Here is a 12,091-nt window from a genome sequence, read left to right on the forward strand (position 1 = left end):
GAGCCACCCAGGCGCCCATAAATACAATTTTTTTTAAATTGTAATTCACCAAAAAAATGGTTACCAGTGGTTACTAATGGCCATTTCATTCACTTCTTAAACTTTTTAGGTTTGTCAACAGCCCGAATGTGGACAGTGTAAAGCCTGTAAAGATATGGTTAAGTTTGGTGGTAGCGGACGGAGCAAACAGGCTTGCCAAGAGAGGAGGTAGGTTTGGCTGACGCCGTTCTTGTAGCAGAGGAAAATGCCAGCTGGTGGCAGATGAGCTTTGCACAGGACAGGTGGGCTGAGCTATCCAGAGCAGGCAGCCTTCCCTTCTAGCGTTGTCCCCGGTCTGTCCGCGTTATCTGACTAAAACATCCCCAGTAGGTTTTACTTTATTATAAAAGGGGATTTGCTTATAACAAGTGATTTTATAGGTGCCCCAACATGGCCATGAAGGAGGCAGATGACGATGAAGAAGTCGATGACAATATTCCAGAGATGCCATCACCCAAAAAAATGCATCAGGGGAAGAAAAAGAAACAGAACAAGAATCGGATCTCTTGGGTTGGAGACGCTGTCAAGGTAATCCTGGAGAAGCTGGTCTTCTTATTGTCATACCTCTGAGAAAAGAGTTGTCCCCTCTGTATCACTGCCAAACCGCTTCAGCAGCCTGAGCCCTGGAGTGGAAAGACCTGCTCGTTTGCCTATGAGAAGAGTAGGGCCCGTGGGAGAGGCCAAGGCCCTTGGCCATGCACCAGAAATGTTTTTTGTTTTTGTTGTGTGCCCAGACTCCTAACATTCCAAAGTGGGCATTTGACACTGTCCTGGGGGTGTCAGGCTGGTTCTCCTTCAAAGCTTGTTTCAAAGAGAGCCACCACTGTCCCCTCTGGCCTGGGCGTGGGTGTTTTTGCGACACTAGCAGATTGCCTCCCTGTCGTTCTGTGATTGGCTGTTGTCTATCTAAGGCACAACTTTTACCAAAGCTGGAGAGCTTTCCTTTCCTTTAGCACTGCTTCCTTGATGTCTGTAGGCCAAAGATCCGCTCTGTAGCGTGAGGCCTACCCGTGCCAGATACTGCTGTAGGCCTGGACATGGCTAAGCCACTGTGCTATGGTGCTGATCCTCTAGGACAGGAGAATAGGCACATGGACTGTCCAGCGGATGCAGGGCTGGAGGGAGGTTGGGGCCTTGGAGGCTTCCTGAGGAGGCAGCCTCTGAGCTGAGACTCAGAAGGTTGGCGAGGAACCAGCCTCACAAAAATGTGGGGGAGAGGCAGGGCAGAGGCCCTCAGGGGGAAACTAGCTTTCCTGGTGGGAGAAGTAGGTCCTTGTGGCTGACAGGAGTTGGGGTTGGGATGTGGCCTTAGGACATTGGTGCAAGGAGTTGGGACTGGTGCTGGTTAAAATCAAATGCTGGAATCTGCTTTGCTGCTGACACTGAAGGGCAGGGCTGACGAGGAGGGAAAGTGAGTGCTCTTCATGTAGATTTCCAGCTAAGGGAGGTAGATGTTTTCTGTAGTAGCCAGGTTGGTAGAGGCTCGTGATTTAACAGAATTATTAGAAGTTAGGCTTTTATGCAAAGTAATAGGAACAGGTAGGTCAAGCAGAGACTGGACCTTCAAACCCATCCTCACCTGAAATGAAGCTCTTGTTTTCAGACTGATGGGAAGAAGAATTACTTTAAGAAGGTTTGCATCGACTCAGAAACCCTGGAAGTGGGGGACTGTGTCTCTGTTATTCCAGATGACTCCTCAAAACCGCTATATTTAGCAAGGTTTGTATCTTTTCCTTTGCTTGACTTCAGCACACATTCTCTTAGACAACTAGGAGATGCTTACATAAGGAGAGCAGTGGCGGCTCTTTGCTAGGCTAATTGCAAAAAGAGAACACAAGTTGCCCTAAGTAGATGCAGTCCAGATTTGCCAGTCAGGTGAGTGACTTTCTTCGGACTCCAGGGTCACTGCGCTGTGGGAGGACAGCAGCAATGGGCAGATGTTTCATGCCCACTGGTTCTGCGCCGGGACAGACACAGTCCTCGGAGCCACATCGGACCCCTTGGAGCTGTTCCTGGTGGATGAATGTGAGGACATGCAGCTTTCGTACATCCACAGCAAGGTGAAGGTCGTCTATAAAGCTCCGTCGGAGAACTGGGCCTTGGAGGTGAGTGCCCAGTGCCCCTCTCGTGCCCTTCCCTCCCTGCATGGGGTCATGGCTGACACTGGGTCCTTGTGCTCACAGGGAGGCATGGATCCCGAGGCTCTGATAACGGAGGATGACGGAAAGACCTACTTCTACCAACTGTGGTATGATCAAGACTACGCGAGATTTGAGTCCCCTCCGAGAACCCAGCCAGCGGAGGAGAACAAGTACAAGTGAGTGCGGCCGGCCACTGACGCTCATGTGCCGCTCCCTGGCGGGGTTTTCCTCCCCCGCTCATCAAACGCCAGCCTGACTTGGTCACAGTCGCTTTAAATGTATGGACAGCCCGGGCGTGGAGTTACCTTCACGAGAAGCTCTCCCATCCCGGAGCAGAATGTGTGTTTTTGTGTGCTTCTCAGCGTTTGTGCTACAGACCTTGCCCGTTTCTTTGTGTTTCTTAGAGGTTTTCTTTCATAAGTGGTCCCTCTGATGCTGCTTTATTCTAACTGGTGAGTTAGAAGCAGTCGCTTTTAGGGAGGCTTTTTAAAATTTTCTCTGGGTGTTCAGTGCCCCGTGCCTTCCTTTGTAGCCTCTGTACCTCACCGTTTGAACTCAGCGTGGCACTGGCACCCCTCCAGCAGCAGTGAGGCTGATGGGGTGAGGGCTGGGAGGCTTGCCTTACGTGCTTCTGGGGTTTCTCCCGTCGGCCTGCTGCTGCCTTCTGACTTGATCTCCAGTGAAGGCCATTTCGAGCTCTCCTTTATGGGCTTATTGATGAGAAATAATGAATTTTACCAGCTAGCTTTTCAGCCTATAGAGAGAATAGTAGGAGACTCCTTTGACATGGAGTTCTGACTGAGCCACTCTGCATTTTTGCTTGTGGTGTATTCCTTACCGTATTCTACATTCTGTTTGTCTTAGGGGTTTTATTTATTTATTTATTTTTAAGATTTTATTTATTTGACAGAGAGACAGCGAGAGAAGGAACACAAGCAGGGGGAGTGGGAGAGGGAGAAGCAGGCTTCCCACTGAGCAGGGAGCCCGATGCGGGGCTCGGTCAGGACCCGAGCCGAGGGCAGATGCTTAACGACTGAGCCGCCCAGGCGCCCCATCTTAGGGTTTTTATATCAGATACTTGAAAGTGGAATTGACTTGTCATTTTCTTGTGTTATATCTTTGGTCCCAAGTAAGTGTTTTCCAAAGTGTGAACATAAACTACAGGAAAGCTACTTCCTTCAAATATCTACAAATATTTCCTGTTGGTCATCAGAGTTTTTGGATTAGGCCACTGGTTGTCGTTGCTGCAGTCGCTACCAGCCAGCTCAGGGCCTTTTTTTTTTTTCCTTCACTCCTTCAGGTTCTGTGTAAGTTGTGCCCGTCTGGCTGAAATGAGGCAAAAAGAAATTCCAAGGGTCCTGGAACAGCTTGAGGACCTGGACACCCGGGTTCTCTACAGCTCGGCCACCAAGAACGGCATTCAGTATCGAGTGGGTGATGGCGTATACCTCCTCCCCGAGGCCTTCACGTTCAAGTGAGTGCCTGCTCTGCCCAGGTCAGGTCCATGAGCTCTGGACCAGTACAGGGTTGGCTTTGCGATGTCCCCCACCCTGGACCCCGAGGACTAGCTGCTGCCTGAACTGTCACCGTAGTATCTGGTGATCAGCAACGGCCACCTCTCCCGTGTAGAGTGCGGATAGTTCACTGCAGAGTGAAGCTGTAAGCCTAAAGGAAGTCCAAGGATGCACTGGCTAAGGGGTCGCTAGTGCCCGTGGTGGGGCCCTGCCCAGCCATGAGGCTTTGGGGCGGAGACCATCTCCTCTCAGTCCCTGTCTGTTCCACGGGAGGATGGTCTCGCCTGCCCGGCTCTTAGGATGAAGTGAGTTGAACGGAGAGCACTTAGCCCAGTGCCTGGCCTAGAGTAAAGATTGAATGAATAGGAGTTGCAATCCCATTTACCAGGAAGTATCGAGACTCTTTGTATATCAGAGGTTTGGGGCTCTTCGGGGACAAATAAAGCTGAGGAATTTCCACACTTGATCCAGTCTTTGTTCTAAGAACTAGCGTGGGGTTGCGTTTACAACCAACACTTTCCGAATTTCTCCGTTTTCCGACTTGCAGTAGCATTTTCCTAAAGTCCCAGTTGGAACCCAGTCCCCACCCTCCATTCAGTTACTGTGAATTACAGAACAGAGGGCAGGGGCCTTCCGGCCTCGGGCAGTTGGTGCATGTAGCCCCTTTAGCCCCGCTGTCCTTGGTGCATTGGAGAGGGTGCCCAAGGTGCTGTGTGCCCAGATGCTCGCTGCAGAGCACAAGCGTCCAGACCATGCTCAGAGGCCCCTCTGGAACCTGTCAGACTGAGGGGGTCTGGTGGGAAAGCACGGCAGCTGCCCTCCTCATGGCAGCCTTGAAAGTGTGCAGCCAAATCAGATGACCAGCTGTACCTCAGGAATAAGGCCAGATTCAGCTCGCCCAGACCACGAGTCTCCACCCTGGGCCTTTTGCAGCATCACCTCTCGGTCAGCACCTGTCAGGAGAGCACCCGTTAGGCCTTGGGGATAAGCCCACAAATGGGGAGGTTTCCTTGCCTGTGCTGTGTGTCCCTCGCGGTTCAACAGGGTACTTGACGGGTTGGGTCACTCGGAACTGAGCTGGTGGAACCACTGCCTTCTCACAGTTGCCAGTCTGAGCCAAGGGAAAGCGTCCTGGAGGCTCTCCTGGCAGTTTAGTGTTCCCGCCTGGAAAGTGCTTGTGTTCTCACACTCACTGAGCAGAATGAGTCACATGCAAGGAAGTGCAGTCCTGCCTTGTGGCCGGGAGCTGGGCAGATCCAAACAGTGTCAGCCAGCAGCGCACAGATGGAGAAAGCTCGTTTTATTTTTTTAAAGATTTTATTTGAGAGCCCACATGAGTGGGTGGGGGGGCTGGAGAGGGAGAAGCAGACTCCCCGCTGAGCAGGAAACCTGATGTGGGGTTCAGTCCCAGGACCCCAGGATCATGACCTGAGCTGAAGGCAGATGCTTAATCCACTGAGCCACCCAGGTGCCCTGAGAATGCTCATTTTAAACTATGGGTGAGACTTCATATTTCTCTGTAAATCTTGGGGCACTTAGCTGCATTAGTTTATAAGGTGTTCAAATTAAGTAGTAGTTGTTACTGGCTGGTAAGGAAGGCTGAGGTAATTGCTTTTTTTTAATTTTTTAAATTTATTTATTAGAGAGAGAATGAGAGATAGAGAGCACGAGAGGGAAGAGGGTCAGGGGGAGAAGCAGACTCCCTGCTGAGCAGGAAGCCTGATGTGGGACTCGATCCCGGGACTCCAGGATCATGACCTGAGCCGAAGGCAGTTGCCCAACCGACTGAGCCACCCAGGCGCCCCCTGAGGTAATTGCTTTTTATGGTTTCATGTTCAGTTATGCATAATGCTTGCTTCTCTGCAGCATCAAGCTGTCCAGCCCTGTGAAACGCCCGCGGAAGGAGCCTGTGGACGAAGATTTATATCCAGAACACTACCGGAAATATTCTGATTACATCAAAGGCAGTAACCTGGATGCCCCTGAGCCATATCGAATTGGCCGAATAAAAGAAATCTTCTGTATCAAGAAGAGCAATGGCAGGCCCAACGAGACTGACATCAAGATCAGAATCAACAAATTCTACAGGTCGGTGAAGGCCTCTGCTCTTCCAGGAGGGCGCACTCTTCTAGAAGTCTGAAATGGGATTGTAACAGTGATATTTTAAGACTTTGGTAGAGATAGCTGTTTTTCTTTTTTTCTTTTCTTTTCTTTTTTTTTTAAAGATTTTTATTTATTGAGAGAGAGAGAGAATGGTAGAGAGCATGAGAGAGGAAGGTCAGAGGGAGAAGCAGACTCCCTGCTGAGCAGGGAGCCCGATGCAGGACTCGATCCTGCGACTCCAGGATCATGACCTGAGCTGAAGGCAGTCGCTTAACCAACTGAGCCACCCAGGCGCCCGAGATAGCTGTTTTTCTAAGTGTTTGATTATCTGGTGGGTGCTGACAGTGACTTAATTATATTTCATAGCCTTGCTTTAGACCTTTGTTTTATTTTATTTATTTTATTTTTTTAAAGATTTTATTTATTTGAGAGAACGAGTGAGCAGGGGCAGAGGGAGAGGGAGAAGCAGACTCCCCACCAAGCAGGGAGCCCAATGTGGGGTTCAATCCCAGGACCCCGGGATCATGACCTGAGCCGAAGGCAGACGCTTAACCGACTGAGTCACCCAGGCGCACCTAGACATTTTTAAAGTGACAGAGTTCTCTCCCCCAAAGAAATCCTTATGCAAAAGTCAAGCGTGTGACAAAGTCGGGGGGAATGTCCTGGGCTCTGCCGTCTATTTAGGATTGTCTGAGTTCTGCCCCCTCCTCCCTCCCCGCCCCATTCTCTCCTCCTGTTCTTCCCAGATGCCCCTTCCTGTTTCTCGGGTTCCCCTCTGTCTGTCCTTTTCCCAAGTTCTTGGCTTCAATCAGTCTGCCTCTGGGATCCTAGTAACTCCTAGTGGTTAGGAGCTAACCAGAAAATAATCAGAAATGGGTATAAGGTTGTTTCACTTAACTAATGTGTATCAAAGACTTAAAGTCTTTGTAGTAATCGTTTGTATCAGCAGAAAGGGAGTGAGAGGTCTGGCTGGTACAGGCAAGAGCAGGAAGCCCTAGACGCCTAATGGGCAGCAGGCAGCTGTCCTCTGTGGTGAAGGAGCCAGCAGATCCCACGCTGAGTCCGTGGCGAGGAATCACTGTTGGTCGTGTCAGTGAAGGGGGATAGAAATCAGGTTGACCTAATGGGGTTGTGGTCTTTACCCATTGGTTTTCTGAGCACCCCCAGAAATGTGGTGCCGTTTAATTCTTTTGTCAGTTAACAGCAAAAGAGAATTGCTAACCAAGACGCTTCCATTTTCAGGCCAGAGAACACCCACAAGTCTACCCCAGCAAGTTACCACGCAGACATCAACCTGCTTTACTGGAGCGATGAGGAGGTGGTGGTGGACTTCAAGGCCGTGCAGGGCCGCTGTACTGTGGAGTATGGGGAGGACCTGCCTGGGTGCCTCCAGGACTTCTCTGCCGGGGGGCCAGACCGCTTCTACTTCCTTGAGGTGGTACCCTGCACTTACTGGAGGGGGGGGGCTTCAGGTCAAAGTTCCAGCCTCCAAGAAAGTAGTGGAATTACCCAGAGTAATTCCACTGGAGTAATGAATCTGCGGTATTCAGATTCTTCTGGAACTTAACACTTTCTTAAGCCCGAAGTAACATTTGAGAGTCCTTATGTACGTACAGTTTATTTGGAAACTACTAGGAGGCCTCTGCTAGCCCTATTAATGCCTTAATGTGAGTTACAGAAAGGTGCCCCTTTCCCTGGCGGACTCAGCCCTGCCTCTCAGTCCCTTCACCCAGAGTCTGTGGCCAGGTGAGGTCTGTACGGCTGAGCACTGATGACTGAGGAAGGATCTGGGAGTCTGTCACTTAAGTTAAGAGCTTTTAAATTGTTTGAGCGTGGCTCTTCCTGGGTTAGGTCATTTGAAGTTGATACACGCCTGTGTTTCCCTCATGTTGCACTGTGGATGGCCCAATTATCACTTTGTCTATTTTTAGAATGAGTAGTCCAGGTACTTAGAATAGCAGGAATTCCAGAGTTGGCCACAAAATATTTGTATCATAGAACTCCCCCCTCCCCTCCCGTTTCCAGCATAATAAAATCGAAGTATTCTTATTGATGGCTAATGCTTATGGCCATAATTAGGGAGAAATTAAGTGGATCTTTATCAGATTAACTTAAATTGTCTTTGTTAGAAAAGGGACCAGTGTGTTTCCCTGCCAGACTGTTGTGGTTTTTCCTTCTTAGGCCTATAATGCCAAGAACAAAAGCTTTGAAGATCCTCCAAACCATGCCCGTAGCCCTGGAAATAAAGGGAAAGGGAAGGGTAAAGGTACGTCATTATTCCGCACGGTTCTCTTCAAGTCTGTCTTATGTAATTTGGGAACTGATGAATCATTTGGTATGAAAACACAGCTTCTGATATTACATCATTCTCTGCTGTGAATTTAAAATGAGGGTTTAGGGAGAACAGGTTAGGGCTCTGACCTAACTTGTGGCCTGTCTCTTCCAGGGAAGGGCAGGGCAAAGTCTCAAACGTGTGAACCGAGTGAACCAGAGACAGAAATTAAACTGCCTAAGCTGCGGACCTTAGATGTGTTTTCTGGCTGTGGGGGGTTGTCGGAAGGATTCCACCAAGCAGGTAAATACCATGAGGGTTTCTCTGCATAACTAGTAAAACTGGGGGCGCCTGGGTGGCTCAGTCGTTAAGCGTCTGCCTTCGGCTCAGGTCATGATCCCAGAGTCCTGGGATCGAGCCCCGCATCGGGCTCCCTGCTCCTCGGGAAGCCTGCTTCTCCCTCTCCCACTCCCCCTGCTTGTGTTTCCTCTCTCGCTGTGTCTCTCTGTGTCAAATAAATAAAATCCTTAAAAAAAAAAAAAAAAAACTAGTAAAACTGGATCAGGCAGGTTCCACCTGGAAGACGTTTCTGGCTCCCGTCACAGTTCTGCCTCGAGTGTGATTCAAGGGGGTTCTTAGCACACATTTGTCCTTGTATGTCCCAGGCATCTCGGAAACACTGTGGGCCATCGAGATGTGGGACCCTGCGGCCCAGGCATTTCGGCTGAACAATCCTGGGTCCACGGTGTTCACGGAGGACTGCAACGTACTGCTGAAGCTGGTCATGGCCGGGGAGGCGACCAACTCCCGGGGTCAAAAGCTGCCTCAGAAGGGAGATGTGGAGATGCTGTGCGGTGGGCCGCCTTGCCAAGGGTTCAGTGGCATGAACCGCTTCAACTCTCGTACCTACTCCAAGTTCAAGAACTCCCTGGTGGTTTCCTTTCTCAGGTAAACGGAGTAGAAGCCCCTGTGTTCAGGGCTGCCTGAGGGTGGCTAGACAGCCAGCCCTGGGACTGCGACAGCACGTGTGCTGGCGGCGCACAGTCGCTGGGTTAGCTGGTGTGCCTACTGGAGGCCGTGTGTGCAGGTGAGGCGCCCAGCCTTTGCCTCCAGGGAGTTCACAGCTGGCTTTTGGCAGAGAGACTTGGAGAGTCACCGAGCGTAGCTTCCCAACGAGCAAACTTCGAGCATTCGGGTGTAGCCTCTGGTAGAGTAGGTCTTCATTTGGTGCGTGCGGATGACCCTCGTAGTCTCTGCCACCTCCCACAGCTACTGTGACTACTACCGGCCCCGCTACTTCCTGTTGGAGAATGTCCGGAATTTCGTTTCCTTCAAGCGCTCCATGGTCCTGAAGCTCACTCTCCGCTGCCTCGTCCGCATGGGCTATCAGTGCACCTTCGGCGTGTTGCAGGTGGGCAGACGGGTGTGGGCAGGGGAGGGGTTCGGTGGTCCCTGGACTGTGGCAGATGGTTTCTAACTGAAAATAAGAGTTGAACGGGACAGGCCTGTACTACAGTGACATGTGCCAGTGAGCGTGGGGGAGGTGGCGGCTGGGGCCTGCACCCACCTCTGCAAAGCTTGTAGCATCCAGGTCTGAGAGCACAGAACCGGTGCACCAGTAAGTCTGCCTACCTCTTACGGTTTTGACAATCGAATCATCTGGTGCCTGAGGAGGGGCTGTGTGTTTCCACCCCCTTTCTCTTGAGAGGAAAGGATGGTGGCCAACTGCAGAGCTCTAGGTAGCAGATAGATCCCCATGCGGGGTAGGTGAAGCCAGAAGTGCAGAAGGATGGGGCGCCTGGGTGGCTCAGTCATTGGGCGTCTGCCTTTGGCTCAGGTCATGATCCCAGGGTCCTGGGATCAAGCCCCACATCGGGCTCCCTGCTCGGCAGGAAGCCTGCTTCTCCCTCTCCCCCTGCTTGTGTTCCTGCTTTTGCTTTCTCTCTCTGTTTCTGTCAAGTAAATAAATAATATTAAAAAAAAAAAGTGCAGGAGGATGCACAGACTAAACCGTTACTGGTTAGCAAAAATGTCTCTCAGGTGAATGTACCCAGGTAGAAACCTCAGGAGAAGGTGGAAGATCGTACTCCAGGGAGCGACTGGTAGCTCTGTCTGCATGGATAGAGACTTTGGGTGATTTGCTGGAACTAGGCTTGATCTGCAAAGCAGCTAGTCTGTATATACCTGTTCAGTAACTAATGGCATAACAAAAGCTGAAGCAGTGCTCAAATGGGAAGAAAGTCTGGCTGGAAGGTAGTGAGGTAGTGTCTGCGTGAGCGAGGTGCTGGGCTGCCACCCACCCCCACCCCCCAGGTCCAGCCTCCGTGGGTCTTGGGCTCACCCATCAAACCTTGTTGGCAGCACTTGTGACCACGTGCTGCTGGGTAGGCGGCAGGGCTCCTTGGCTCTCTGCCCGCTCTTCTCCCCGAGCACTGAGATCACAGGATCCCACGTAGAGCTCTCGAAAGAGCTGGCTGGACTTGCCAGCACGGTTTACTCCCACCTTCTCCAGGGACTAGTGGCCATCGCGTGGGATCTTTTATCTTTCGTGTGGTCCCACTTCTGTTAGCAGTAAACCTGCTGAGTTAATTAGGGGCTGGCTGGAGGTGCCCGCCTAACTGTGCATGCCTGGCCCGCTCCACAGGCTGGTCAGTATGGCGTGGCCCAGACGCGGAGGCGGGCCATCATCCTGGCCGCGGCCCCTGGAGAGAAGCTTCCCCTGTTTCCGGAGCCACTGCACGTGTTTGCGCCGCGGGCCTGCCAGCTGAGTGTCGTGGTGGATGACAAGAAGTTTGTCAGCAACATCACCAGGTGGGAGCACCCCCCTTGCCCCACTGTGTTTCCTGGGAGGTTTGGTGTCGGTGGGTCTCTCGTGAGGCCAGAGCTGAGGAGAACATGTTAGAGCAGGCAGCATGGCGCGGGCCTGCCGCACAAGTGCTTTACCTCCTCTGGTCTTGCTCTGACCTCTAGGTGAGGGCTGCACGCAGGGCAGCCGCTGGACCCGGTCGTGGCTGTGAGCAGAGCCCGTAGGGCAGCTTGTCTTTGTACACAGGGTCTAAGAAGGATGCCGCTCTCATGACCTTGGGCGGCCCTTTGACTTCTGAGCTAGGTTGTCCTCCCTGGGGGGGGGGGGGTCGCAGGGCCAGCCGTCAGGATGTGGCACCTGTGACATGAGGAACTGTCGTGGCCTGGGTCCCCAGAGTTGTCAGCAGTCTGCTGTGCTGTTGCAGGTTAAGCTCGGGCCCGTTCCGAACCATCACTGTGCGGGACACCATGTCTGACCTCCCTGAGGTCCGGAATGGAGCTTCGGCACTGGAGATCTTGTACAATGGGGAGCCTCAGTCCTGGTTCCAGAGGCAGCTCCGGGGCTCACAGTACCAGCCCATCCTCAGGGACCACATCTGTAAGGTAACAGTGCCTTGCCAGAGCAGGGCCAGCCTGGTCGGACCAGTGGCCTCATGAGAATGGAACGTGTGGTTGGAGCCCAGCCAGGGCTTGTGGTGGGAGGCAGGATCTGAGCCTGGCCCCTTCCCAGCTCAGCTTAAATCAGCATCCTCTCAGCTGGCTCCCGCCCTCACCTCCTTGCCTTGCCTCCTGCTTTTCTTCTTGCCACTACCATCTGTGCCCCCCTGCAGCAGCACACGGTCATAGAGCATCTGAGCTGCTGCTCTTCCTGAGCAGGTGTCTGGCCACTGCCTCTCTGACCATCCTTGTCTCTTCTGCCCATGTTCTGTGTGTTCTCCTAGATACACCAACCCCAGCTCTTGCTCTAGCTGGTTCTCTGATCCTGCAGGGCTCTGCTCACCTCTCACCACCTCAGAGAAGCCCTCTCAGCTTGCCCTTCACCCACTCTCCCACATGCTATTCCACGTCCCTGCTCTGCTACCTCCATGGCAGGTGCAGTCCCCAGGTTGTCGATTTGGGCTACCGTTTGTCTCCCACAATGGGATGTAAACCCCCTGGGGGTTCCCGTTTCCGGTGCTGAGAATGGTGGTGCCCAGCCTACCATGGGTGCTTAAATG

At 52.1% G+C, this 12,091-nt stretch overlaps 1 protein-coding gene across 3 annotated transcripts in view; it reads left to right on the plus strand.

Moving 5' to 3' along the window:
* The window catches only part of DNMT1 (DNA methyltransferase 1), a 45,212-nt gene that overhangs the window by 30,255 nt on the left and 2,866 nt on the right, over window positions 1–12,091 (plus strand). For all 3 annotated transcript variants that reach the window (XM_028088808.2, XM_028088809.2, XM_028088811.2), the window contains exons 22-35: window positions 110–207; window positions 420–567; window positions 1,643–1,758; window positions 1,940–2,144; window positions 2,223–2,356; window positions 3,481–3,654; window positions 5,561–5,782; window positions 7,040–7,232; window positions 7,979–8,063; window positions 8,244–8,372; window positions 8,735–9,017; window positions 9,339–9,480; window positions 10,714–10,880; window positions 11,300–11,477. In XM_028088808.2, coding sequence (XP_027944609.2) covers window positions 110–207; window positions 420–567; window positions 1,643–1,758; window positions 1,940–2,144; window positions 2,223–2,356; window positions 3,481–3,654; window positions 5,561–5,782; window positions 7,040–7,232; window positions 7,979–8,063; window positions 8,244–8,372; window positions 8,735–9,017; window positions 9,339–9,480; window positions 10,714–10,880; window positions 11,300–11,477 — 2,274 coding nt within the window. The remainder of the gene's footprint in view (window positions 1–109; window positions 208–419; window positions 568–1,642; window positions 1,759–1,939; window positions 2,145–2,222; window positions 2,357–3,480; window positions 3,655–5,560; window positions 5,783–7,039; window positions 7,233–7,978; window positions 8,064–8,243; window positions 8,373–8,734; window positions 9,018–9,338; window positions 9,481–10,713; window positions 10,881–11,299; window positions 11,478–12,091) is intronic.

This window comes from Eumetopias jubatus, unplaced genomic scaffold, assembly GCF_037043125.1.
Source record: "Eumetopias jubatus isolate StellerSeaLion01/CBP00866 unplaced genomic scaffold, mEumJub1_p1.0 scaffold_1, whole genome shotgun sequence".
NCBI classification, from domain to species: Eukaryota; Metazoa; Chordata; class Mammalia; order Carnivora; family Otariidae; genus Eumetopias; species Eumetopias jubatus.